The sequence below is a fragment of the Triticum urartu genome, chromosome 2 (assembly GCF_003073215.2).
Source record: "Triticum urartu cultivar G1812 chromosome 2, Tu2.1, whole genome shotgun sequence".
Classification (NCBI taxonomy): Eukaryota; Viridiplantae; Streptophyta; class Magnoliopsida; order Poales; family Poaceae; genus Triticum; species Triticum urartu.
In genome coordinates, this window is record NC_053023.1 from 730,072,639 (window position 1) to 730,096,859 (window position 24,221).

At 44.4% G+C, this 24,221-nt stretch overlaps 3 protein-coding genes across 5 annotated transcripts; 2 read left to right on the plus strand and 1 right to left on the minus strand.

The window, feature by feature from the left end:
* Window positions 1–1,955: 1,955 nt before the first annotated feature.
* Window positions 1,956–3,966, plus strand: LOC125540219. The gene has a single exon (XM_048703794.1). It carries the CDS (start codon window positions 2,640–2,642, stop codon window positions 3,405–3,407), a length of 768 nt encoding a protein of 255 aa, XP_048559751.1. The 5' UTR covers window positions 1,956–2,639; the 3' UTR covers window positions 3,408–3,966.
* A 139-nt stretch (window positions 3,967–4,105) lies between these two features.
* LOC125540220 lies at window positions 4,106–8,868 on the minus strand. Of its 3 annotated transcripts, none has more exons than XM_048703796.1 (5): window positions 8,256–8,868; window positions 7,187–7,232; window positions 6,732–6,776; window positions 6,497–6,619; window positions 4,106–4,288 (listed from the first exon to the last, which is right to left on the minus strand). In XM_048703796.1, the coding sequence occupies exons 1-5, from the start codon at window positions 8,267–8,269 to the stop codon at window positions 4,244–4,246; spliced, it is 273 nt and encodes a 90-aa protein (XP_048559753.1). In that variant the 5' UTR covers window positions 8,270–8,868; the 3' UTR covers window positions 4,106–4,243. The 3 variants fall into 3 exon arrangements, with proteins under 3 accessions (XP_048559753.1, XP_048559754.1, XP_048559752.1); XM_048703797.1 differs by having other exon boundaries at window positions 6,497–6,610; window positions 8,256–8,867; XM_048703795.1 differs by lacking the exons at window positions 4,106–4,288; window positions 6,497–6,619; window positions 6,732–6,776; window positions 7,187–7,232 and adding an exon at window positions 7,239–8,111 and having other exon boundaries at window positions 8,256–8,863.
* A 1,809-nt stretch (window positions 8,869–10,677) lies between these two features.
* On the plus strand, window positions 10,678–14,569 carry LOC125534445 (EH domain-containing protein 1-like). Its single transcript, XM_048697670.1, has 14 exons — window positions 10,678–10,889; window positions 11,003–11,082; window positions 11,186–11,254; window positions 11,375–11,432; window positions 11,524–11,573; window positions 11,668–11,707; window positions 11,819–11,880; window positions 11,977–12,090; window positions 12,257–12,359; window positions 12,498–12,547; window positions 12,670–12,798; window positions 12,894–13,145; window positions 13,638–13,717; window positions 13,839–14,569. Exons 1-14 carry the CDS (start codon window positions 10,793–10,795, stop codon window positions 14,293–14,295), a joined length of 1,641 nt encoding a protein of 546 aa, XP_048553627.1. The 5' UTR covers window positions 10,678–10,792; the 3' UTR covers window positions 14,296–14,569.
* The last annotated feature ends 9,652 nt before the right edge of the window (window positions 14,570–24,221 follow it).

The following is a 24,221-nucleotide window of genomic DNA, read 5'->3' on the forward strand; positions in this document are numbered from 1 at the left end:
GAAGTTGCCACCTCAATTATAGCCAACCTAATAGCCAACTCATACAATAGTTAATGGTAGTACTAGGCTGCAAAGTTAATTAATATATGGCCCACGTCTTTCACTCACAAAGATTGTTGGGGCATGTGCTATAGTCGGCTGTAAGTTTATAGCCCGCTTCTCTTCTCTTTCCTTCAACTAGACACAAATCTGATGTGGCATCTTCTATAGCCCGTCTACGTCAGTTTATTGTACTTGCTTTTAGAGGGAGGCCTAAATATGTGAATGGAAAATGGCCTAAAATACGTGTCGAGGCAAATGTGCAAACGGCAAGACCGTACGAGCCCATGGTAGGCTCCAGCAATAATGGATAACTGACGAGGCGATGTGCTACTGATATTGATGTGTGCAATCGCAATACTCAAAGATATAAAGCTTTGTGCTCCCATCCTTATGTGATCCAACGACTCAGATAATTATGGAGATCATATGGTGGTACAATCCATAACAAATTTTTGTATATCTATTAAGATACTAAGCTCTCTAGATTTAGGCCTCCTGGTGCGCCAGGGCTGTGGGGGTCGCTGGGGCCCGCTTGTAAGTGTTCGGGTCATTGGTTGAGGGTTCTTGTTTGTTTCTATTATTATTATTTTGTCTTTTCTCTTTTTAAATTGTTTCACATGCGAATTACTAAAACATTTATTAAAATTCTAGATTTTTGTAGAAAAGTTATGAACATTTTTTAAAATCTCCAACCATTTTTTAAAATTCATGGACATTTTTAAATTCGTGAATATATTTAAAGTTCACTAGTAACGTTTCTAAAGTTTATGAAAATTTCTTAAATTTGCGAACTTTATTTCAAATTTGTTGATATTTTTGAATGCATGAATATTTTTATTTTCAATTATTTATTTATGTTTTTAGTTTGCAACATTTTTAGTTCATTTATTTTTAAAAAAACTTCATGAACATCTTTTGGTTTAATGATCTTTTCCAAAAATAATATATAGCCGGCTTTTTGTATGATAGCTGTGGAGCGAACAGGAAAAACATACAGAGCAAGCGAGTGGACCAAGTAGCCGAGCGCGAGCGGGAACTTCATGGGCTGTCCCATGTGAACATTATAGCAGGAATTCTATGGTTTCAGCGTGTGACAGGAGCTCCCAAGGGGCTGACACAAGGACCACCCACTGACTCCGAGGCCAAGATATGTAGGATTCGGCTTGCCTGCTCCCTCTCCCATCCGTGCTCCCACTTTATCCTACAGCTGACTTTTTTCCTTTTTTCCTTTCTAATCTAATCATCTTCCTCCTTAATTTTAAAGGGGTGGGGCCGGGCCTTATTTTGTTCCAATCAAATCAAGCCACGTAAGTGGGAGCACGGATGGGCGCACGCGCGAGAAGCAGGCAAGTCTCGTCCAGATATGTAAGGATACCATAACCACACACTGAACAACTCCATGGCGGTCCTTACCATCTGCAGCAGCACCCAACATGAAATACGAAATAAACATACAACAGCAGAACATAAAGCCCAAATCTAATGCAGATAAAACCAAACAAAATAAACGACCGCAATAACCTGTTAGATAAAAAAGACAATCCCATAAGCGAAAAACAGCGCCATGAAATGTGCGTTAGCCTCTACTGAGCATCAACACCAAGAAAAAAGATCTAATCACCTTGGATTGTGGATGTCTTCACTCAGACACTCAGCTGCGCCATCCATGTGGTGAAGAAGTGCAGGGCCACACACAAAAAAACATGGAGACTGGACTACCGCTCATGACACCATCCTCATACAGCTTCAACAGCCGTTGATCGATGTGACCAAAGCACCACAGGCTCTCGGTGTGGGTCTTGCTGGCCACAACGGCCGTTAATTTCCATGTGTACTCTCTAGACTCTACCACCAGTAAACTCCTATAGAAGTTCAAACTTCAGTTACAAAAATTTAATTTCCTAGTGCCCGTATCAATTCGATCATCAATAGGTTGGCAGCATCAATGTATCCTTTCGTGTTCTGTCTCCAATTCTCCGTACTCAACCTAGGCCTCTTCCTTTCCCGTGTCATCAATTAAGCCTGCACCTGCAGGGTTATATATAGGATACAATGATCTTTGAGTTTCCCCTGGGTTTTATGCAGAGGATCAGGAGTTCAGAACTCCGCCGAGAGAAGCCGAATAGCAACTCCAAGGAAAAATGGTATTCTTTGATACGGCCGATCTTTTCCTTGGTTTGTTTCCGACTGTACCTGCTTACGCGAGCTATGTTGAAATGTTTGATCCTACTTTGGAACTCTGGTACTTTCTCTGAAATGTTTGGTAGATTTTCTTGAAACTCTGACAGCCTCCCTATAAACAGATGTTGAGCTGATAATCTTTCGTTGACGTCATTAGGACCCAGAGAAGCAGATCAAGTTCATGACCTACAACGTTTGGTCCCGTGATGACATTGTGGTCTATAGAAGAATGGAGGATATCAGCGGCTGCGTGAAGAAACATCAGCCAGATGTGATTTTCTTCCAGGTAACTAAAGCCCATGATAAGTCATGTGCACTGTTGATTCAACTCCACATTTCCATCCTTATCCGTTATATAACTTGTTCGACGTTCAGGAATTCACTCCATACATTCTAAGGATCTGTCAGAGTTTCTCATGGTGGAAAGAGTACCACTGTTCACCGATCTCCCTGGAAGAACGGAAAGACAAAAGCTTCTGCATAATGGTAGTCTTACTGTCACTATTTCGTATCATTCCCTTTTGACATCTTCATCGCGGTTGTCACAGCTGAGCAAGGTTCCTATGGAGAATCACGCGCGCTGGAAGTTCACCACCACGGCAACAGGCAAAAGCTATCTAGAGGCCGACATTATCCCAGGCCTCGAGCTGGGGTCGATGACGGCGATGAAGCCAATCCGCATCGCCACGACCCAGCTCGAGCCCCCCTGCCCACCGGAATCGGTGCGCTGCATGGAGCGCTACACTCAAGCAGAGCACGCCGTGGCGGCGCTGAGCAGCGGGGAGAACGTCGTGTTCGGCGGCGACATGAGCTGGGACGACAAGATGGACCTGCCGTTCCCTCTCCCCGCAGGCTGGGTGGACGCCTGGAAAGAACTGAGGCGTGTGGGCCATGAATATAGTTGGACTTACGACAGTTTCTGGGCAGAAAAGATCGGGGAGTTCAATGGCTATACAGCTCCTGCCTCAGAAATGAAGAAGCGGTCAGACCGGTTTGTGTGCAAGCTACATGATTACACACTGAAACATACCGAGGTGATCGAGGATCAGGGTCTTGGGATTTCTTATACGAAGAAGTACAAGACCTACAACCTCGAAAAGGTGGAGCTAATGCGGAGTTGTCACCGCGGGTTGGTTCTGACCATCGTCCCGAACGAGCCAGATATTAGTACCCCTTTTGATTGAAGGGGTAATTCTAATCTCCACATTTAATCCGCATCAAACTTTTCTAGGGGGTGTACCCAAGCAAAGTTCTCAACATATTCGTTGACTCTTGTTTGTTCCATGACGCTTAAGTATCACTAAGAAATGGACGCGTCTAGCGAGCGTGCATATGCTCGGTAGCGATCCCGGGCGGCCGGCCAACAAAGGAAACCCCTGGCCCCCACGTCCCGAAAAGGAAACCGCCAGCCCGCGCCCGCTGCATGCCATCCCACCAACCAGGCGATCCCCCAGCCGCTGCATGCCGTCCCACCAACCAGGCGCCCACCAACGCAGGCAGGAGCCGTGGGAGATCACGTGAATCTTCCCCCAAGTCTCGCACCACCTCCAACCCCCGGATCCTTTTTCGCATACATCCATCGCAACTGCCCAGGCACATCTTCTTCCCCATGAAAACTCTCTCTACAGGAAGAACCCTCATATCGCCATGACAGCTAAAACAAGCTGAGATCCAGGCCAAAAACCCCAGAAATCACGCCAGAAACCTATGAGTTCCTCCTCACCAGATCCTTCCTCGTTCACTCTCCATCCAGATCCTCCCCTTCTTCTATTTCCCTTACCCTCTCTCCAGATCTTCTTCCCAGAAAAAAGTTCTTCATAGTTGTAGATAGCAGATACGCAGTATAGGAAAAACATAACAAAACTAAAAACTAACTAGAAACTATGTCCATGTAGAAAAATATAACAAAACTAAAGTCTGTCCAGGGTGCTATAAGCACAATTTCCAGTTGTAGTCACTTAAATCTTGTTGGGATGTTTTTCCTTTGATATTTCCACACAATAGTATATTCTAGCTTGTATTAGGGCATTATGTGCAAAATGACAGCAGCACTTCCACCTATAACCTGCGAAATGGGGCAAAAACAATTCCTGAGAAAAATAAACCAACCCTGGCTTGTATCTGTACAACTTAAGCACCACAACTGTTCAACTGGTATCACTTCTATGTGCAAATAAAGAGCATCACTTGAAAATGTGCTTGCACGAAATTCAACCAACCTCTGGTTAAATCTGTGCAACTAAAGAGCAAGAACTGTGCAACTGGCATCACTTCTATGTGCAAATAAAGAACATCACTTGAAAATATGCTTGTACGAAATTCAACCAACCCCGGGTTAAATCTATGCAACTAAAGAGCAAGAACTGTGCAACTGCATCACTTCTATGTGCAAATAAAGAGCATCACTTGAAAATGTGCTTGCACGAAATTCAACCAACCCCTGGTTAAATCTGTGCAACTAAAGAGCAAGAACTGTGCAACTGGCATCACTTCTATGTGCAAATAAAGAACATCACTTGAAAATGTGCTTGTACGAAATTCAACCAACCCCGGGTTAAATCTATGCAACTAAAGAGCAAGAACTGTGCAACTGGCATCACTTCTATGTGCAAATAAAGAGCATCACTTGAAAATGTGCTTGCACGAAATTCAACCAACCCCGGGTTAAATCTGTGCAACTAAAGAGCAAGAACTGTGCAACTGGCATCACTTCTATGTGCAAATAAAGAACATCACTTGAAAATATGCTTGCACGAAATTCAACCAACCCCGGGTTAAATCTGTGGAACTAAAGAGCAAGAACTGTGCAACTGGCATCACTTCTATGTGCAAAAAAGAGCGTCACTTGAAAATGTGCTTGCACGAAATTCAACCAATCCTGGGTTAAATCTATGCAACTAAAGAGAAAGAACTGTGCAACTGGCATCACTTCTATGTGCAAAAAAGTGCGTCACTTGAAAATGTGCTTGCACGAAATTCAACCAATCCTGGGTTAAATCCGTGCAACTAAAGAGCAAGAACTGTGCAACTGGCATCACTTCTATGTGCAAATAAGGAGCTTCACTTAAAAATGTGCTTGCACAAAAAACAACCAACCCTGACTTGAATCTATGCAACTAAAATAAATAGCCGATATGCAACTTTTTTTCTCTATATGTGGGCACCCCCTCCCCAACTACCCCTACCAGTAGGACGTGCAACTTCGACAACTGCCCTGACCAACTGGCTAGTTGTCGATGTGCAACTACGAAAGCATGGTTGTGCGACTTTGCGTGGCTTCCTAACGACCGTAGCACTCCAGCTCTATCACCGAGAGAAAAGGGATTGGAGGAGGTAGTGGCGGTGCTACTCCGGCTCCACGACCAGGGACTCCCCTGGCAACCTACTAACCCCAGCCACAATGGATCTGGCAGTAAGACCTTGACCACCACTGTTGGCGAGCTGTGGACACCCACTCATCAACTACCCATAGACACCCGCTCACCAACAACCCCTACCAGTATGATGTGCAACTTTGGCGGCTGCCCTAACCAACTACTTGGCAGTGGATGAGCAACTTCGAAATCATGGTTGTGCAACTATGTATGCTTAGGCGCATGGTTTTTGAGTCGTGCGACTAGTCGTCGACTAGTTGATGAGTCGCAAAAAAATTCCAACTCAACTTAGTGTCGACTCGAGTCGCGAGTCGCGACTAGTCGCAACTGCAGGCTCGACTTTTTCTGAGTCATGACTCGAGAACCATGCTTAGGTGTGCAACTATGTACTGCTTTTTGTGAAGCTTGTAATTTCTCCCAGTGCAACTATATATAACTAAGTGTGCAAACTATTCTACCTACTTTAAAATTAGTAATACCTCTGTGTGCAAGTAAGCATAATTGAGCTCTACTGAGAAGTAATTCCGACGAGCGCTATCGTAATGACAAATGCAGTGTAAGCAAGAAATAGATGGATCAAGTTGCATCAACTACAGATCCATGGAGTTCTGAAAAGTAGGATCCTAAATTCATACCATCAGTGACAAAAAAAATATTTAGAACTTCAATTCTTTTCATTGATTCAACTAGATGTAATGAGCACCAACCAAAATCAAGAGGAACTAGTAACTATACCAACTAGTCTTCATTGATTCTTACTTGCAAGAACTAGAAATTCCTTTGATTCAACCCAACCAAACACATCTAATAATTCAACAAGTGCAGGAAGCCATTGGTATTCAGTGGACCAACTACTCAGGGAAAACCCTTGATCCCATCAAAGTAAATTAGTCTCATACCTGGCAGCAAGCCTCCACGGAGAATGGGTCTGGATGCAGCAGCGCATACGCACAACTCCATGAATGGGAACACAGCAGCGACCACACACACACACAGGCTTCTAGTTGAAATTTCTTCAATTCCTCGAACATCAGAGGGAAAACAAAACTCAGGACCGCACCCACTTCAAATTACATAGCTCCATGGATGGGCTCAATTTTTTTACACTAAATTCCATAGAAGCAAGACACGTACCATGAAAGGATGAAGAAGTACGGAGCACCTGCTGAGCAATGGGAGCTTGTGTGGAAAGTATAGGATGGGTACGTCAATATTGTTGTTGTATTGATCTGACCCTTGTAAGGGTATTTATAGAGTACAATATGAGGGAGAGAGACTTAGAGTAGAGGACAAGTCATACATGGTTTAAACCTATCATATCTCGAACTCCTAATATCTAACTTAACATAATTATACTTCTAATAGCTTGTACATTGAGTGCTTGCTGAAATTCGTGGATATTGCTGTGAGACTATTTAAAAACTCGAGGCCGCCGACTCCCAAATGGTTCTAGTGCAACTATAAAAGTTGAGGATGCCAACTCGTATGATACTGTTGTGCAATTATTTAAAAAGTTGAGGATACCAGGTCCTAATTGATTGTTGTGCAACTATAAAAGTTCAGGATGCATCTATAGAAGTTGAGGATACCTCTCCTTCACTAGAAGCTGCATCTCTTTCTACAACCATTTTTGGTCTGTGAAAAAAAGCAAACAAACAAATTAGTCGAAGCAACCAAATGCATAGAAGAAAAATGGGAAAAAACAATTTATATAAAAAATGTCATGAGGTAAGCAACTCATGATAATTTTCCAAAGCACACCTATAAAACAAAATGAATGTGTGCAACTTGATATGCTGTATGGCCAACTGGGCACACATGAGTGTGCAATTAAAAAAATCAGCATACACACTGCCTAACATGATTTAGGCACCGGAGCCAAAACTAAACTAGCCGTCAACTGTGCAACTAGATAGCCCTTACCTATGTAACTGCATAATTTTGGCTAAGCCAACTAGGATATGTACCATTTTGATTTGCAAACTCCAGTACAAATGCATACTCTTGACAACTGGGCACATATGAGTGTGCAATCAAAAACACCACACACACGCGCGCGCGCGCACACACACAGCATGAACATGATTTACATGACCGCACATGCGCGACTATGTACGTGCGTCTATGCCAACGCGTGTGCACCTCCATGACTATGCGTGTGTGACTACACGGACGAGAGTGTGCAACTTCGACAATTGCTTTGGCCAACTGCTTGACAGTGGATGTGCAACTTAAAAAAACATGGTTGTGCAACTTTGCATGGCTTCTCGTTGATGACATCGTTCTAGTTGCTTTCCAGTGATGACACGGCGTCGCACTGAATATAAATATACTACTGCAAGAAAAGAGCTGAACTGAACCCACCTTCCTGCTGGCTAAATTATGTATTACAGTGCACAGGCGAAGAATACACAACAACCTCACACACCCGGCGTTCAGAGACCAAGTCCAAAAGAACAACTACTTTTTACAGCTAATCAAGCTGTTGTGCACCAAGAAGCAACATTCAGGGAGCTGCAGAGTGAAATCAAAAGAAAAACAATCGATATTGCCAGATCAAATGAATTGATGTATACTAATGAGAGAAAGTGAAACTTGCTGAACAGGAACTTGAGAAGCAGAATTTAGGATGGTTAGCAGCACAACACGAGTTTTCACCTCACGGGCTGCATCTCTCGTCAGGAACCACAACGCCGACCACCCGATGTTGAGCACGAAAGAACCATCCTCCCCCTCCACCTTCGTCTTCCCCCGCCCCCACGACCTTGATCTCCTTCTGCTCCCGCTCGACCCCTTCTTCACCCTACCCCTTCTCCGCCCCTCCCCGTTCCCCGCACGCCTTCCTCTGCGCCGCGCCGCCATGAGATGAACTGTCTGCTCGGGCCACGCCACTTCGATCTGTTGGGTCTGCGATGTCGGGGGAGGAGGGGCCGCAGCTGGCCGTAGCACCATCAGCAGCAGGGGCTGGAGGACAACGACGAGGAGCACCACCACCATGAAGTGCGGTGACCTCCCGGTTTAGCAACCTCCTCGACCTCCCGCCGTGGATCTCCACCGAGCAGCCGGATCCGAGCAGATGCGGCAGCGGCCACCCATTGAATGGACGGATCCAAGGCGGACAGGTGGTCGGCAGCGTCGTTGGTGGAGAGGAAGGTGGTCCTGGCGGAGTGGCGGTGGGGGTCGACGATGGAGAACACTGGATGTCGAGGAGGCCGTAGACCGAGCTCGGGAAGCCACATAGTGAGCCCCGACTAGGTGGCACCTGACACAGGCGTGACGATACGGGCGAGATCGAGCGGCCAGGAGCCGGCCGCTCGTTTTCTCAAAATAGTGCGTATGCACTTTTTAGATTTTAGGCTAAGAAATTCATGTTTGTCGTTTGAGATATATCAATATTCCACTTATCATGAATGGCGGCATGTTATATTGCACTTATCATCAACGTTGACATGTTAACGTTTTTGTTTGGTTTCATGCTCAGTGCATAGTATCTTCAAATTTGATGAATGGAGCCGATGCCCAACGTTGAATTAATAGCGTCCAGTAGGGGAATGGTATTAGAAAGTTTCAAACAAGCTTAGGTTAAGAAAAAAACAGATTGTTACACATTATTGCCAGTATGACACGCAAACGGTAGTAGCACACAATAATGCACAAAGCCACCTAATAATTAAGTAGAGTCACTAACAACAATTTCTCCAAGCTCTGGCATGCAAAGTTTGAACCTAAGTGCAAATTATTTCAGTGCTTTGGGAGAGGATCCTAACGAATGACAAATCTGAAGAAGCGAGGTTGGCCTAACATGATCAAGAGGCAGACACACCATTCCATCTCATTTGCAACTAGCTGACATTGCACAACACATCCTCTAGGTGTTGATGTGTATGCTACGTGATTTCCTAATGCTAGAGAGGTTGTTAAAACATGTTATCATGATCGCATGACTTTGAAATTCCCGTGGAGCGGCTGTTACACTCGCACCATGGTGTGCTGCAGTAGGGAGAAAATGTGTTATAGAAATTGCATGGGTTAAAGTTGGAAATGTGCCTCCTAAGAAGTGATATGAAAGGAATCTTTGTGTATGTCTCCTCTTTAGTTGGGATCCCTTTGGAAGTTGATCTTGTTACTCTATATTGCCCCGACTGTGTGAGAGTACGCATTGGATGCAGAGATATTGATTGTATCTTCTCTACTATTAAAGGGGGGGTATGTAGTTGTTTCATTCGTCTCATTATGTCCCTGCCACGCATGACCAGCTCCCCATCGATGTTTTCTCCAACCATTCCGCCTTGTGTGTATTTAATACAATTTTTTGCGGATTTCAAAAATTGTTCTCAAATTCTAAAAAAAGTTCAAATTGTAAAAATGTTTGTACTTTTCAAAAATGTTCATTCATTTTAAAATTGGTCATGATTTCAAAAAGGATTATGAATTTTTAAGAATGTTTGTGAACTTAGGAAAGCAAGAAATAAAATAACATAAAATAGAAAGGGAAAATAGGAAATAAAATGAAATAACGAAAAAGAAAAACACGAATAAAGAAAAGAAGACCCACAGAAAAAATGCAAAGACAGAGTAACGAGAGGGCCTATTCCTTCGGGCCGGGGTGCGCATATGGTTGCTATCACCAGACCCGCGAGGACGGTATTCCTTTCGTCCATGTAAACGTTGTGACGGATTAATAAAAGCTTCGTGTGATTGCCTAAAAAAAAACAGACCCGCGAGGGAAATAGGAGCTTCGGCTATAATGTGCTCAGTTACATCGTCTTTTCTTCTTTCTTCCTTCTTCTTGTTCTTTTTCTATTGGAACGGTTTTGTTCGGGTTTTTTTTCTAAATTTAATGAGCTTCTTTAGAAATTGATTAAAAGAAATTAAAACTGATGAATTTTGTTTTAAAATCGATGAACTTGTGGGCCTAATTATTTGTATCCCAGTCAGATCGGTATGCGCGGCCTAATATCTGTGTTAGTGGATCGTCCCTCAAATCAAAAAAATAAAAAATGCGGCGATTCCCCTGTTTGCCACGTTGCCGAGTCGAGTCACGTGAACCAAGGGCAGCGCCGCATTTGCCGCGCGCGCGATCGCGGCCATTAACCGGGCGCCATGCACGCCTGCGCGCGCGCGCCGCGTTCTCGTCTCCAGGCGTTCCTCGTCCCCTCCCCCCTCTCCCGACTGGAGAGAAACGGGCCGCCGGCATGGCGTCGTCGTCGGCGGACTCGTCGCCCACGAGATCATGGGGCCTCAAGGAGCAGCGCAGCGTCTACCTCCGCTGGTTCTACCTCGCCGACGACGGTCCGTTCCATTGTGAATTCCCCTGTTGATTCGGTTTCGCCGTCGATTTGTCGGCGAATTTCGCTGACTTTGGTTGGATCGATGTTGTGGCTGGCTGTGCGCGCCGCCGGCAGACGCGGACGGTCGCCTGACCGGGAAGGACGCGCTCAAGTTCTTCGCCATGTCCAAGCTCTCCAGGGACGACCTCAAGCAGGTGAAGGGCATATGTTTTTTCCCCGCTGAATTTTCATTACACAAAATCTGTACCTCTGTTACCAACATACACATTTTTTTTCCATTGGATCTTATGTCTTCAGGTCTGGGCGATTGCCGATTCGAAACGTCAGGGTTATCTTGGATTCGCGGAGTTTATGACTGCAATGCAGGTTTGACCATGCTACCGGTGTACTTTTATTTGGTATCTGCATCTGCATATGTTGATATGTTCTTGCAACCGATATGATTATGATCATGCGTTAAAACTTACAACGGATGGGAATGTGCAGCTGGTTTCTCTGGCACAGGCAGGGCAAGACATAAGTCAAGACACCCTTGCACATGCAGGTGTAGCTGATAGATACTCACATTACTAGCCAATTTCAATCGACTTTGCATTGAAAACTATTGGCAGACTTACTGCTTCCTTTTGCTTCAGATTTGGGGACCTTGCAGCCTCCGACAATGGAAGGTCTGGAGAAGAAACTAGTATGTCTACGTTAATCCATACGTTTCATCATGTGCAACAGGGTAGATACTTTTTTCTCACTCAAACTTCTTTGTATCTTCTCCATCCTCGAAGAAAAAGAGTGCGGCACACAAGAGCAGCTCCGACCTCACTGGTACGAGTTAGTTTGTTACATGGCTATCTAACTGCAGAATACAGAGTCGAGCAAACTTTTTTCATCTAGCCCGCAGGCTAATTCTGGTTGTTATTCTCGCTGATCACGCAGCGTACCATCCAGTCCAAACGTCTATGTCAGCTAACTGGTTTAACTCGAAGTCGGGAAAGAAGGTACATCAGCGAGCTGTGTGCAGGGCTGCAGATGATCTGTTAGTTTATTATCGCTTCAAGTACTGCATCACAATAAATATTTTTTTCATTTTGCAGATAGCGATGAAATCAGTTACCTCGATAATCGATGGACTAAAGAAAGCATACATTGAGAAATTGAGACCTCTAGAAAAAACTTACCAATATAATGACTTCGTTTCACCTTTGCTGGTGAGTCTTAGCCAGGCTTAACGAGTTACTCTGCTTTGCTCTTTAGAAATTCGATAACTGAGCCAGAATTTTTCCCTGAAGAAGCTCCCACAATGGGGACAAATTGATGTGCTTCACTTTCCATAATAGTTTCAGTGACAAGTATTTGAAGCTATCTTATTTGTAGACTAGCAGCGATTTTGATGCGAAGCCAATGATCATGCTATTGGGTCAATACTCTACTGGAAAAACCACATTCATAAAGCATTTACTAAAGTCAAGTTATCCAGGTAAGCAGGTTGGGTTGTTGCACCTTCCCTTTCCTCCTGTCGGTAAATGAGATTTGAGAATCAGTTGTACCTTTTCTTTTGCATCTCTTCCTTTCTTGACTATCATTTAATAGTATCCCTGATATTACTTTTGTATAGGTTCTCATATTGGACCAGAGCCTACGACCGATAGATTTGTTGTTGTTACTGTAAGTTCCGCATGGAGATGTCGATGTCGCGGCCTAACCTTGGCTAATGCCAGTTTGAAATATTTTATCCCAGTAGATATCTTCCGCACCCACTTTGATGATGCATTTTTCCACTGCTCCAGACTGGGCCAGATGAAAGATGCATCCCTGGAAACACAATTGCGGTGCAGGCTGACATGCCATACAGCGGCTTGTCGGCGTTCGGAACGGCGTTTTTATCCAAGTTTGAGTGCTCTCAGATGCCTCATCCAGTATATATACTCTCTTGCGCCCAGTATTTACCTCACCATTTTCTGTAGCTTGTAGGAGATAACTAACAGTATTGAGCTTCATTTTGTTTGCCAAGTTACTGGATCACATTTCCTTCGTGGACACTCCCGGGGTGTTATCAGGGGAGAAGCAGCGAACGCAACGCAGCTACGATTTCACCGGAGTCACATCGTGGTTTGCGGCCAAGTCTGACCTCATCCTTCTCCTGTTCGATCCCCATAAGCTGGACATCAGCGACGAGTTCAAGCGTGTGATCGGGTCGCTGCGTGGGCATGATGACAAGATACGCATAGTTCTCAACAAAGCAGACCAAGTTGACGCACAGCAGGTGAGTGAATATGCCTGCTCATTGCCATGCCTTCCTCTAGCCTCAAATCAGTTTTTGAGCATATTCCACTTTTGCTCATTATTCCTGAAACAAGAGTGGTGCACAAATTTGAAGATTTCATATCTCAAGTGGCAGCAGATAGAATAAACAGGTTGGTTGAAGCAAAGGTGCAATAATGGACATATTGATACCCCTTGAAGGCTCCATATCTAAGATTTAGATAATAGGATGTCCAATTATGCTGATTGAAAGCAACTGATATCTCCAGCGAAAGCAAGTACGCAATAATGTACATATTTTATACTTGTGAAGGTTTCATATCCAAGTGTTAGATAACAGATATCTAATGAGGTTCATCGAAAGCTACTGATATCAGTTTCACACCTATTTTTCGCATACGAAGTTTTCCTCATCACAAGTGGCGGCAAATATGGTGTCCAAGTTGACTTTAAGCCATTGATGACTCTGGTTTTGACTGAATGTTTTGATCAGCTGATGAGGGTCTACGGAGCACTCCTGTGGTCGCTGGGGAAGGTCCTCAACACGCCGGAGGTCATGCGTGTCTACATTGGGTACATTCATCGATCAATATTCTGATGCAACAGTAGTATCATTGTCGATGATTACACTAAATTATGTAACATTTAACAATGTAGCATCATCGTCAATGATTACACTAAATTATGTTCGCAGATCGTTCAATGACAAGCCGATCCGGGAGACGGCGGCGGGGCCGCTGGGATCAGAGCTGTTCGTGAGGGAGCAGGAGGACCTCCTCTCGGACCTCAACGACATCCCGAAGAAGGCGTGCGACCGGCGGATCAACGAGTTCGTGAAGCGGGCGCGGTCGGCCAAGGTGCACGCGCACATCGTGGGACACCTCAAGAACCAGATGCCGGCGCTGATGGGGAAGGCCAAGGCGCAGCAGAAGCTGCTGGAGACGCTGGACGAGCAGTTCGCCAAGGTGCAGAAGGAGATGCACCTGCCGCCGGGCGACTTCCCCAACGTCGACGAGTACCGGGACACGCTCAGCGCCTACAACTTCGACCGCTTCGAGCGGCTCCATACCAAGATGATGAAGGACGTCGACGACATGCTCGCCTATGACATTCCCGACCTGCTCAAGCAGTTCAGGAACCCCTACGAGTGAGTCAACTCAATGACCATGGATGGAAATTCCAGACCCCAATTTTAGTTCTCGTGGGGTTCAGCGGAAACTTGAACTTGAGGTGTATGTATGTTAACTTTGATCATTACGCTTTGATGTACTATATAAGTATCAGTCAATCAGTATTTACATGACCTCGTTGATCAACAATGTCATGCGGATCAGCTAAATAAGGCAATGTCACACTGATTGGCAATGGGCTAACAGTAGCCACGTAGGTCCACGACGTGAGGTGATGACGGCGGCATGGAACCACATTTGGCAGCTTCTCCCCGATGATCTGGAGGTGGAGGATGAAGTTGATGACGATGATATGTTGCGTGCATCCCTCACCCCACACACCATGCTGCAGGAGATATGGGCCTAGTCGGTTGTCCATATTTTTACTGGGTTTTTTTTTTGCTCATTTTCCTTCCTTTTCTACTTGTGCTGCCATCATAATGCCCGTGTATCGCTATGGAACCAATAAAACAATTGAAGTTGTATTGGATTATTAGTAGACAACAACGAAAGGACTTGCAACACTGTGAACAAAAACTCAAGCAAGAGTGCAGCACTGCACGTGCGAAGTACACGGCCATGACACCGGGTGCAAGATTTGTACCGGCAAAGTCATGACCAGATATTGAAATTTGAAAGTTAGGATGGCGGAGACTAAGCCTAGAGGCGGCCCGAAAGATGGAAATCGAGGAGGAGCGGCTGCTAGAAGATGCGTGTAGGGAAGAAGCCACGACATAGAAAAGATGTGTCTTTTTTTGTAGTGGTGAATCCTCACTTGAATGATTGGTTTTGCATTAACGTTAACCACATTTATTTTTTCAAGTCTTCGTTCAATTTTCTCCTGTTGCGGGAATTATAAGGCGATGCGGCATTGAAGAGAGGCCATGTCAAGCCTCGGGATGATGAGTACATGGTGCTTGACAAGTTCGACTCATGCAACGACTCTAGTATATCTCTTTCCCATGGTGATTTGGATTTCGATCCCAGTACGATATTTCCCATGGTGCTTGACAAGTTTGACTCATGCAACTATGGACGTGGCTCCATCACCAAGGAACAGACGCATCGCATGTACTAAGGTGAACTCTATCCTTTATGTGTGTCTATTTTGGTTTGGATGATATACTACCTGACCCTCCTTCATGCATGTATAGGTTACGCGGAGCTTCACGGATGATGGGGAGGAGTGCAAGCACAATAGAATGACTACACCATCCAAGAGGGAGGCTTAGAAGTGAAGAAGAAATAGTGGGGAAGAAACCGGCCTTCAAGCTGCAGGAAAGTCGGACATTCCGACAGAGCCCTCTGTTCCAGGTTGGACACTGCCTAGACATTACCTCGGAATGTCCAACATGTCGGAATGTCTGAAACTGACGGAACATTCGACTCGTGCCAGCATGCACTGAGTTGGGTCAAGCCCATGTACCCCCTCCTCACATACCCCTTCGTGGCTATCACTATATATACCTCACCTCTGCCTCAGAATTAGGATTTGTTAAAATTAGAGAATCGAGAGAGCTTAGCTCATCTACTTCCTCATGTGGGATCCCTCCTATGTGGAGTAGAACCTTCCATGGTTATCAAGGCCTTCTGACGGAGAAGAATCCCCACCATAGGATTATCAAGACCTTGACCTTTCTCATGAGATTTGGAGAAGAACTTCCTCTCAAGAACTACCCTTGTATCTTTATTTCACTCGTTGTCTTTGGATCTTGATGCACCCGATATATTGCTTGTGATTTGAGGAGTACTTGATGTGGATCTTGTCCTATTTGAGTGTTTTCCCCCTTGTGTCCTTCCTCAAATCCACCTCCAATTCATAAAGATCAAGAAAACAAGCCCTTGTCCCTACAACACCAACTGCACAAATTCCTCACGCCGGGAACGTCAGGCGCCAAGAATTACCTATGCCTACATCATCTCCATTGAAGTCGGTTGAGATCCTCGACACGAGGTCACGCCCGCACACCAACCGCCTGCTGCAAACAAATCCTCGTGGAGTGGTCTGACCCCTCTGAGTTCTCAAGGTCCAGGGAATGTCAGGATCCCCAATGCCACACCAACTCAAACCGCTGCCATGACAACCAAAAAGTCTACCATGGCAGCCAACTCAGCTGACAACGAGACATGAAACGCTGGCATGGTAGCCAACCAAGAGAAGGAGAGCGTTATCACAACACCAGCTCGACTAGTGCAGCCTAACCAAAGATATATCAGAGTTGACTGGGTCAACCACACCAAGACACCAACCGGCGCGTCTAATTCCACTACTTAAAGCAAAGGAAGCGAAGAGGGGAGGCATCCAGAGGATCAAGCATGGACGAACAACGGCTTTTTCTCCTTTTGTTTTCCTTTCTTCTTCCTCAAGAACTATCTACCCAATATGTGATTTGTATGAACTAGAGACGGTGTATATGTGAGTGATTAGATCGGGTTGGTACCTAATGTTGGCATAGGCTGGCACGGGTGGAGGATGGATGAAAGGGGCGTGTCGTGGACGTAGCCGCCATGGACACCGTCGTCCTTCACTCCTTCAGCTGCAACTATGCCATGTATGTAGCCAACAACTTGTCATAGTCTTGCACCACAACCAAGCAGTCTCCTCCCTTGCCGGTAGTCAAAACTTAAGAGCTCACGGGAAGGGAGAGGTGTGGATCTGGATTTTTGCCGAAGAACTAGAGGAGGGTTGTCGAGGACGAGAATGGAGGAGTGGCGGCGGCGGCCATCGTTTTTTCACGGTTAACCAGTGGCCATGGATTTGGGATGGATTTGAGATATAACTAGTACGGTACACAAAGATTGAATTGAGTATGCTCGTGTTGTGAGTTTCATGTGCGTTCAAAAACTGCTAAATAGCTACATGGGCCTAATGTTTGACCATCGTGCCCACTTTGGGCCTTGCTGGCCCCCATCTTCATGTCGTGTCGTGCCACCCGTTTTGTTAATTTTGATTCCCAGCACGGCAGATGATTCATGTGGTGCCAACCTGGCCCGTTAGTTCTCGTGTGGATGGTCGTGCTTCTAGTCGTGCTTCGTGCCAGCCTAAAATGGCCCGACCCAAGTGTGGATGGGGGAGATCGAGGTGGAGTGACGAGTGACCTCATTGAAATTAAAGTGTTCAATAAAACGGATGAAATTTGGTGGAGTGGAAAGCTCACCAGCTCCATTTTACAGGACGGTAGAGAAAAAGTTGTAGAGCAAACAAATTGTTATTTTTTTCAAAAATGAAATTGGCGAGGTTTTTCAGTGAGAAAGAAACAATGCTTGCTGGGAACAATAGTATCACAACAGAGCCTTCAGTTAAGTAAGTGAAGGTTTAGGGTTTAGCGAGGATTACCTTGCCTACGTGGCACACGACTCGCAAATTTGACCGTGGCTAGGCATGCCATAAAAGGCTATACAGTAATCTAGAAAATTTTGCGCAAAATCGCCCCTCCACAAGGTTTACCACCAACCAACCAACCCCTGTTCGTCCTCAACATCCTTTGGGCCGACCTGGACACACGCGATACAGTCGCCGTGGAAAGGAAAGGAACGGGCCACCCACGGCACGCACGCACAGCCGCTGCTCCACGTGACATCCTTTGGGCCGACCTGGACACACGCGATACAGTCGCCGTGGAAAGGAAAGGAACGGGCCACCCACGGCACGCACGCACAGCCGCTGCTACACGGTTGCTGTTAGGTGTCATGTACGTATCCTCCCAACATGGATTCAATACAGGAATGACAAAGACGAAACCCAGTTCAACATCTTCCTCGACCATTTATCTGTAAGTATGGTTATGTATGGAAACTAGTAATATCGTCTTGCTCTGTCCAATACTTTCTAGGTTGCTGATAATGAGACTCCGATAATTTTCAACGGATGAGGTTCAAGTTGGATAGCCAAGATGATGCAACCAGACAAGCTTGCGCCCATGTTTTCAAGTCTGCTCTGCGACAGTATCGGTATAACTTGAGGAAAACTCACTTTGAAGGCAAGGCTAACAGTGAACTTGCCCAAACATCTCCAGTGGAAAATATATCTGATGAAGACTAGAGAGGCCTCGTTAAACACTGGTCCGATCCGAAGTATCAGGTACATTATATATATGTCATCAGATCACATGTTGAAGTCCTATTTACGCATGTGCCACACAAATCTATCTTCTTGTAGGTGAACTGTTCAAAGAACAAGGCCAACCGTAAGAAAGTGAAATTCCAACAGACGACATGATCTCGTAGCTATATTGCACACTGCGAGGCTCTTGTAGTTAGCTGCTGTTTCACTCTTTTCGCTGTACCATATTATCAGATCTATATTGACTTGTTCCAAATGCAGAGGAAAGCCCGCAAGGACCAAAAAGTACCTGAACCAAATGCTGTGGAAATCTTCAAGGACTGTCACACCAGCAAGAAGAAGGGCATGACTACACCAGTCAAAGCCGCTGTTGTAAGTCCTTAATCCTCATGCCTTTTAACTACTAATTACTCTGACTTGTGCCTTGAACTGCATGGTTTGCAGCCAATGTCTATTACTCTTTTTAATTTTATACACAATTGTCTTAGCGTATCATTGCACCTTACAAGGTTTAAAAGAGAGGAGTGATGTTCCTTTGATCTTGACCCGTAATCTAGTTCCGTGCTAGACTTGCCCACACAACGTTACAATTGCATGTTTGTCTGTTCTCAGTTGTTTTGTGATATGAATGACGTCATACTATGCTTACCGTATTATAAACTTCGTCTCTTTATCCTTAGCCCTCAATACAATGTGAAGAAATAGACAATATATTAGCGATGGTACATGGTCATATGTTTGGAACCTGGTTTTATTATGTACTTTGCAATAAAATACAACTAATATTTTACATGGGTTCACTAGAATAAGTTCTGTATATAGACCAAAGCTATTTTTTTGGTTTTGCTGCCTCCTTAATATCTTATGTTCTGGTACTACTAATGTAAAACCTCAAATTTTCAGCGAGCTATGGAAAAAATGGTGGAACCGCCACCTTCTGAAGGTGGCGAGGCAACTATAACCGCAATGTCAGCTCTTGCTGCAGTGGATCAGTATCTGTCCACTAACAGTGCCAAAAGCACGTTCCTGCGTAATAATGGGTTGGTTGTTAAGGCAATATCGTCCAAACTGCCTCATGATCAAGATATGCAAGCTCAAAGCAATGTTGTATCTGCGCTCCAAACACAAGTCCATTCCTAACAGAGACCCTTTGTGAAACAAGGAGAAACATTGCTCAATGTCATCAAGATATGCATGGTTTTGAAACCAGACTATCAAACATTTGCTATGTTGTTCAGGAGCCTAGGGGAAATGAAGGCGAGGGTTATGGTGCTCTATCGTACAATACAGCATGAAAACGTAACAGTCAGGTCAAATGAACAGAGCTTCTGAATTTCTGGTGGTGCATTTATCTGCTAGACTGTTAAGTTTTATGCCAACCTTCCTTTTGTTATATAATTGTAATTTATTTTGGTGCGATACAAAATTTATTCTTAACGTGCAGCCACCGCCCGAAGAAAACAGCAAGCCATTTTTGTATAGTGTAGGGTGTTCCCTATATTTGCACTGGTGGCGATCTTTGATGCCGAGTGGATGTAGTCTGTGCAATCGCCTTAATAACCTAGCATTAGTTTCGGCCTTATTTATTTCCTAGTCTTCTTTTTCCCTGGTTTGCTAGTGGCCGCTGTTGGGAACGTAGTAAATTCAAAAATTTCCTACGCACACGCAAATCATGGTGATGCATAGCAACGAGAGGGGAGAGTGTTGTCTACGTACCCACGCAGACCGACTGCGGAAGCGTTGACGCAACGTAGAGGAAGTAGTCGTACGTCTTCCCGATCCGACCGATCCAAGCACCGTTACTCCGGCACCTCCGAGTTCTTAGCACACGTACAGCTCGATGACGATCCCCGGGCTCCGATCCAGCAAAGCGTCGGGGAGGAGTTCCGTCAGCACGACGGCGTGGTGACGATCTTGATGTTCTACCGTCGTAGGGCTTCGCCTAAGCACTGCAACAATATGACCGAGGTGGAATATGGTGGAGGGGGGCACCGCACACGGCTAAGGAACGATCACGAGGATCAACTTGTGTCTTTGGGGTGCCCCTTGCCTCAGTATATAAAGGATGGAGGAGGAGGAGGCCGGCCAAGGTTGGTGCGGCCAGGATGTGGAGTCCTACTAGGACTCCAAGTCCTAGTAGGAGTCCACAAGAGGGGAGGAAGGGAGAAGGAAGTGGAGGAGAAGGAGAGGTGGCCGGCCCCCTTTTCCCTAGTCCAATTCCGTAACTCCGGTACTCCGAAAAATACCCGAATCACTCGGAACCTTTCCGATGTCCGAATATAGTCGTCCAATATATCGATCTTTACGTCTCGACCATTTCGAGACTCCTCGTCATGTCCCCGATCTCATCCGGGACTCCGAACTCCTTCGGTACATCAAAACTCATAAACTCATAATATAACTGTCATCGAAACCTTAAGCGTGCGGACCCTACGGGTTCGAGAACAATGTAGACATGACCGAGACACGTCTCCGGTCAATAACCAATAGCGGACCTGGATGCCATATTGGCTCCTACATATTCTACGAAGATCTTTATCGGTCAGACCGCATAACAACATACGTTGTTCCCTTTGTCATCGGTATGTTACTTGCCCGAGATTCGATCGTCGGTATCCAATACCTAGTTCAATCTCGTTACCGGCAAGTCTCTTTACTCGTTCGTAATACATCATCCGCAACTAACTCATTAGTTGCAATGCTTGCAAGGCTTAAGTGATGTGCATTACCGAGAGGGCCCAGAGATACCTCTCCGACATCGGAGTGACAAATCCTAATCTCGAAATACGCCAACCCAACATGTACCTTTGGAGACACCTGTAGAGCTCCTTTATAATCACCCAGTTACGTTGTGACGTTTGGTAGCACACAAAGTGTTCCTCCGGCAAATGGGAGTTTGCATAATCTCATAGTCATAGGAACATGTATAAGTCATGAAGAAAGCAATAGCAACATACTAAACGATCGGGTGCTAAGCTAATGAAATGGGTCATGTCAATCAGATCATTCAACTAATGATGTGATCCCGTTAATCAAATAACAACTCTTTGTCCATGGTTAGGAAACATAACCATCTTTGATTAACAAGCTAGTCAAGTAGAGGCATACTAGTGACACTCTGTTTGTCTATGTATTCACACATGTATCATGTTTCCGGTTAATAAAATTCTAGCATGAATAATAAAAATTTATCATGAAATAAGGAAATAAATAATAACTTTATTATTGCCTCTAGGGCATATTTCCTTCAGTCTCCCACTTGCACTAGAGTCAATAATCTAGATCACATCACCATGTGATTAACATCGATAGTTCACATCATCATGTGATTAACACCCATAGTTCACATCGCCATGTGACCAACACCCAAATGGTTTACTAGATTCAGTAATCTAGTTCACATCGCTATGTGATTAACACCCAAGGAGTACTAAGGTGTGATCATGTTTTGCTTGTGAGAGAATCTTAGTCAACGGGTCTGCCACATTCAGATCCGCATGTATTTTGCAAATTTCTATGTCAACAATGCTCTGCATGGAGCTACTCTAGCTAATTGCTCCCACTTTCAATATGTATCTAGATCGAGACTTAGAGTCATCTAGATTAGTGTCAAAACTTGCATCGGCGTAACCCTTTATGACGAACCTTTTTTCACTTCCATAATCGAGAAACATATCCTTATTCCACTAAGGATAATTTTGACCGCTGTCCAGTGATCTACTCCTAGATCACTATCGTACTCCCTTGCCAAACTCAGTGGTAGGGCATACAATAGATCTGGTACACAGCATGGCATACTTTATAGAACCTATGGCTGAGGCATAGGGAATGACTTTCATTCTATTTCTATCTTCTGCCGTGGTCGGGCTTTGAGTTTTACTCAATTTCACACCTTGCAACACAGGCAAGAACTCTTTCTTTGACTGTTCCATTTTGAACTACTTCAAAATCTTGTCAAGGTATGTACTCATTGAAAAACTTATCAAGCGTCTTGATCTATCTCTATAGATCTTGATAATCAATATGTAAGTAGCTTCACCGAGGTCTTTCTTTGAAAAACTCCTTTCAAACACTCCTTTATGCTTTGCAGAATAATTCTACATTATTTCCGATCAACAATATGTCATTCACATATACTTATCAGAAATGTTGTAGTGCTCCCACTCACTTTCTTGTAAATACAGACTTCACCGCAAGTCTGTATAAAACTATATGCTTTGATCAACTTATCAAAGCGTATATTCCAACTCCGAGATTCTTGCACCAGTCCATAGATGGATCGCTGGAGCTTGCATATTTAGTTAACACCTTTAGGATCGACAAAACCTTCTAGTTGCATCGTATACAACTCTTCTTTAGTAAATCCATTAAGGAATGCAGTTTTGTTTATCCATTTGCCAGATTTCATAAAATGCGGCAATTGCTAACATGATTCGGACAGACTTAAGCATAGATACGAGTGAGAAAATCTCATCGTAGTCAACACCTTGAACTTGTCGAAAACCTTTTGCGACAATTCTAGCTTTGTAGATAGTAACACTACTATCAGCGTCCGTCTTCCTCTTGAAGATCCATTTATTTTCTATGGCTTGCCGATCATCGGGCAAATCCATCAAAGTCCATACTTTGTTCTCATACATGGATCATATCTCAGATTTCATGCCCTCAAACTATTTCGCGGAATCTGGGCTCATCATCGCTTCCTCATAGTTCGTAGGTTCATCATGATCTAGTAGCATGACTTTCAGAAAAGGATTACCGTACCACTCTGGCGCGGATCTTACTCTGGTTGATCTACGAGGTTCAGTAGTATCTACTTCTGAAGTTTCATGATCATCATCATTAGCTTCCTCACTAACTGGTGTAGGTGTCACAAAAACAGTTTTCTGTGATGTACTACTTTCCAATAAGGGAGCAGGTACAGTTACCTCGTCAAGTTCTACTTTCCTCCCACTCACTTCTTTCGAGAGAAACTCCTTCTCCAGAAAGTTTCCGAATTTAGCAACAAAAGTCTTGCCTTCGGATCTGTGATAGAAGGTGTATCCAATAGTTTCCTTTGGATATCCTATGAAGACGCACTTCTCCGATTTGAGTTTGAGCTTATCAGGATGAAACTCTTTCATATAAGCATCGCAATCCCAAACTTTAAGAAATGACAGCTTAGGTTTCTTGCCAAACCATAGTTCACACGGTGTCGTCTCAACGGATTTAGATGGTGCCCTATTTAACGTGAATGCAGCTGTCTCTAATGCATAACCCTAAAACGATAGTGGTAGATCGGTAAGAGACATCATAGATTGCACTATATCCAATAAAGTACGATTATGACGTTCGGACACACCATTATGCTGTGGTGTTCCATGTGGCATGAGTTTGTGAAACTATTCCACATTGTTTTAATTGAAGACCAAACTCGTAACTCAAATATTTTACCTCTGCGATCATATCGTAGAAACTTCTATTTTCTTGTCATGATGATTTTCCACTTCACTCTGAAATTCTTTGAACTGTTCAAATGTTTCAGACTTATGTTTCATCAAGTAGATATCCCCATATCTGCTCAAATCATCTGTGAAGGTCAGAAAATAATGATACCTGCTGCAAGCCTTAATATTCATCGGACCACATACATCAGTGTGTATGATCTCCAACAAATCTGTTGCTTGCTTCATTGTTCCGGAGAACGACGTTTTAGTCATCTTGCCCAAAAGGCATGGTTCGCAAGCATCAAGTGATTCATAATCAAGTGATTCCAAAATCCCATCAGCATGGAGTTTCTTCATGCGCTTTACACCAATATGACCTAAACGGCAGTGCTACAAATAAGTTACACTATCATTATTAA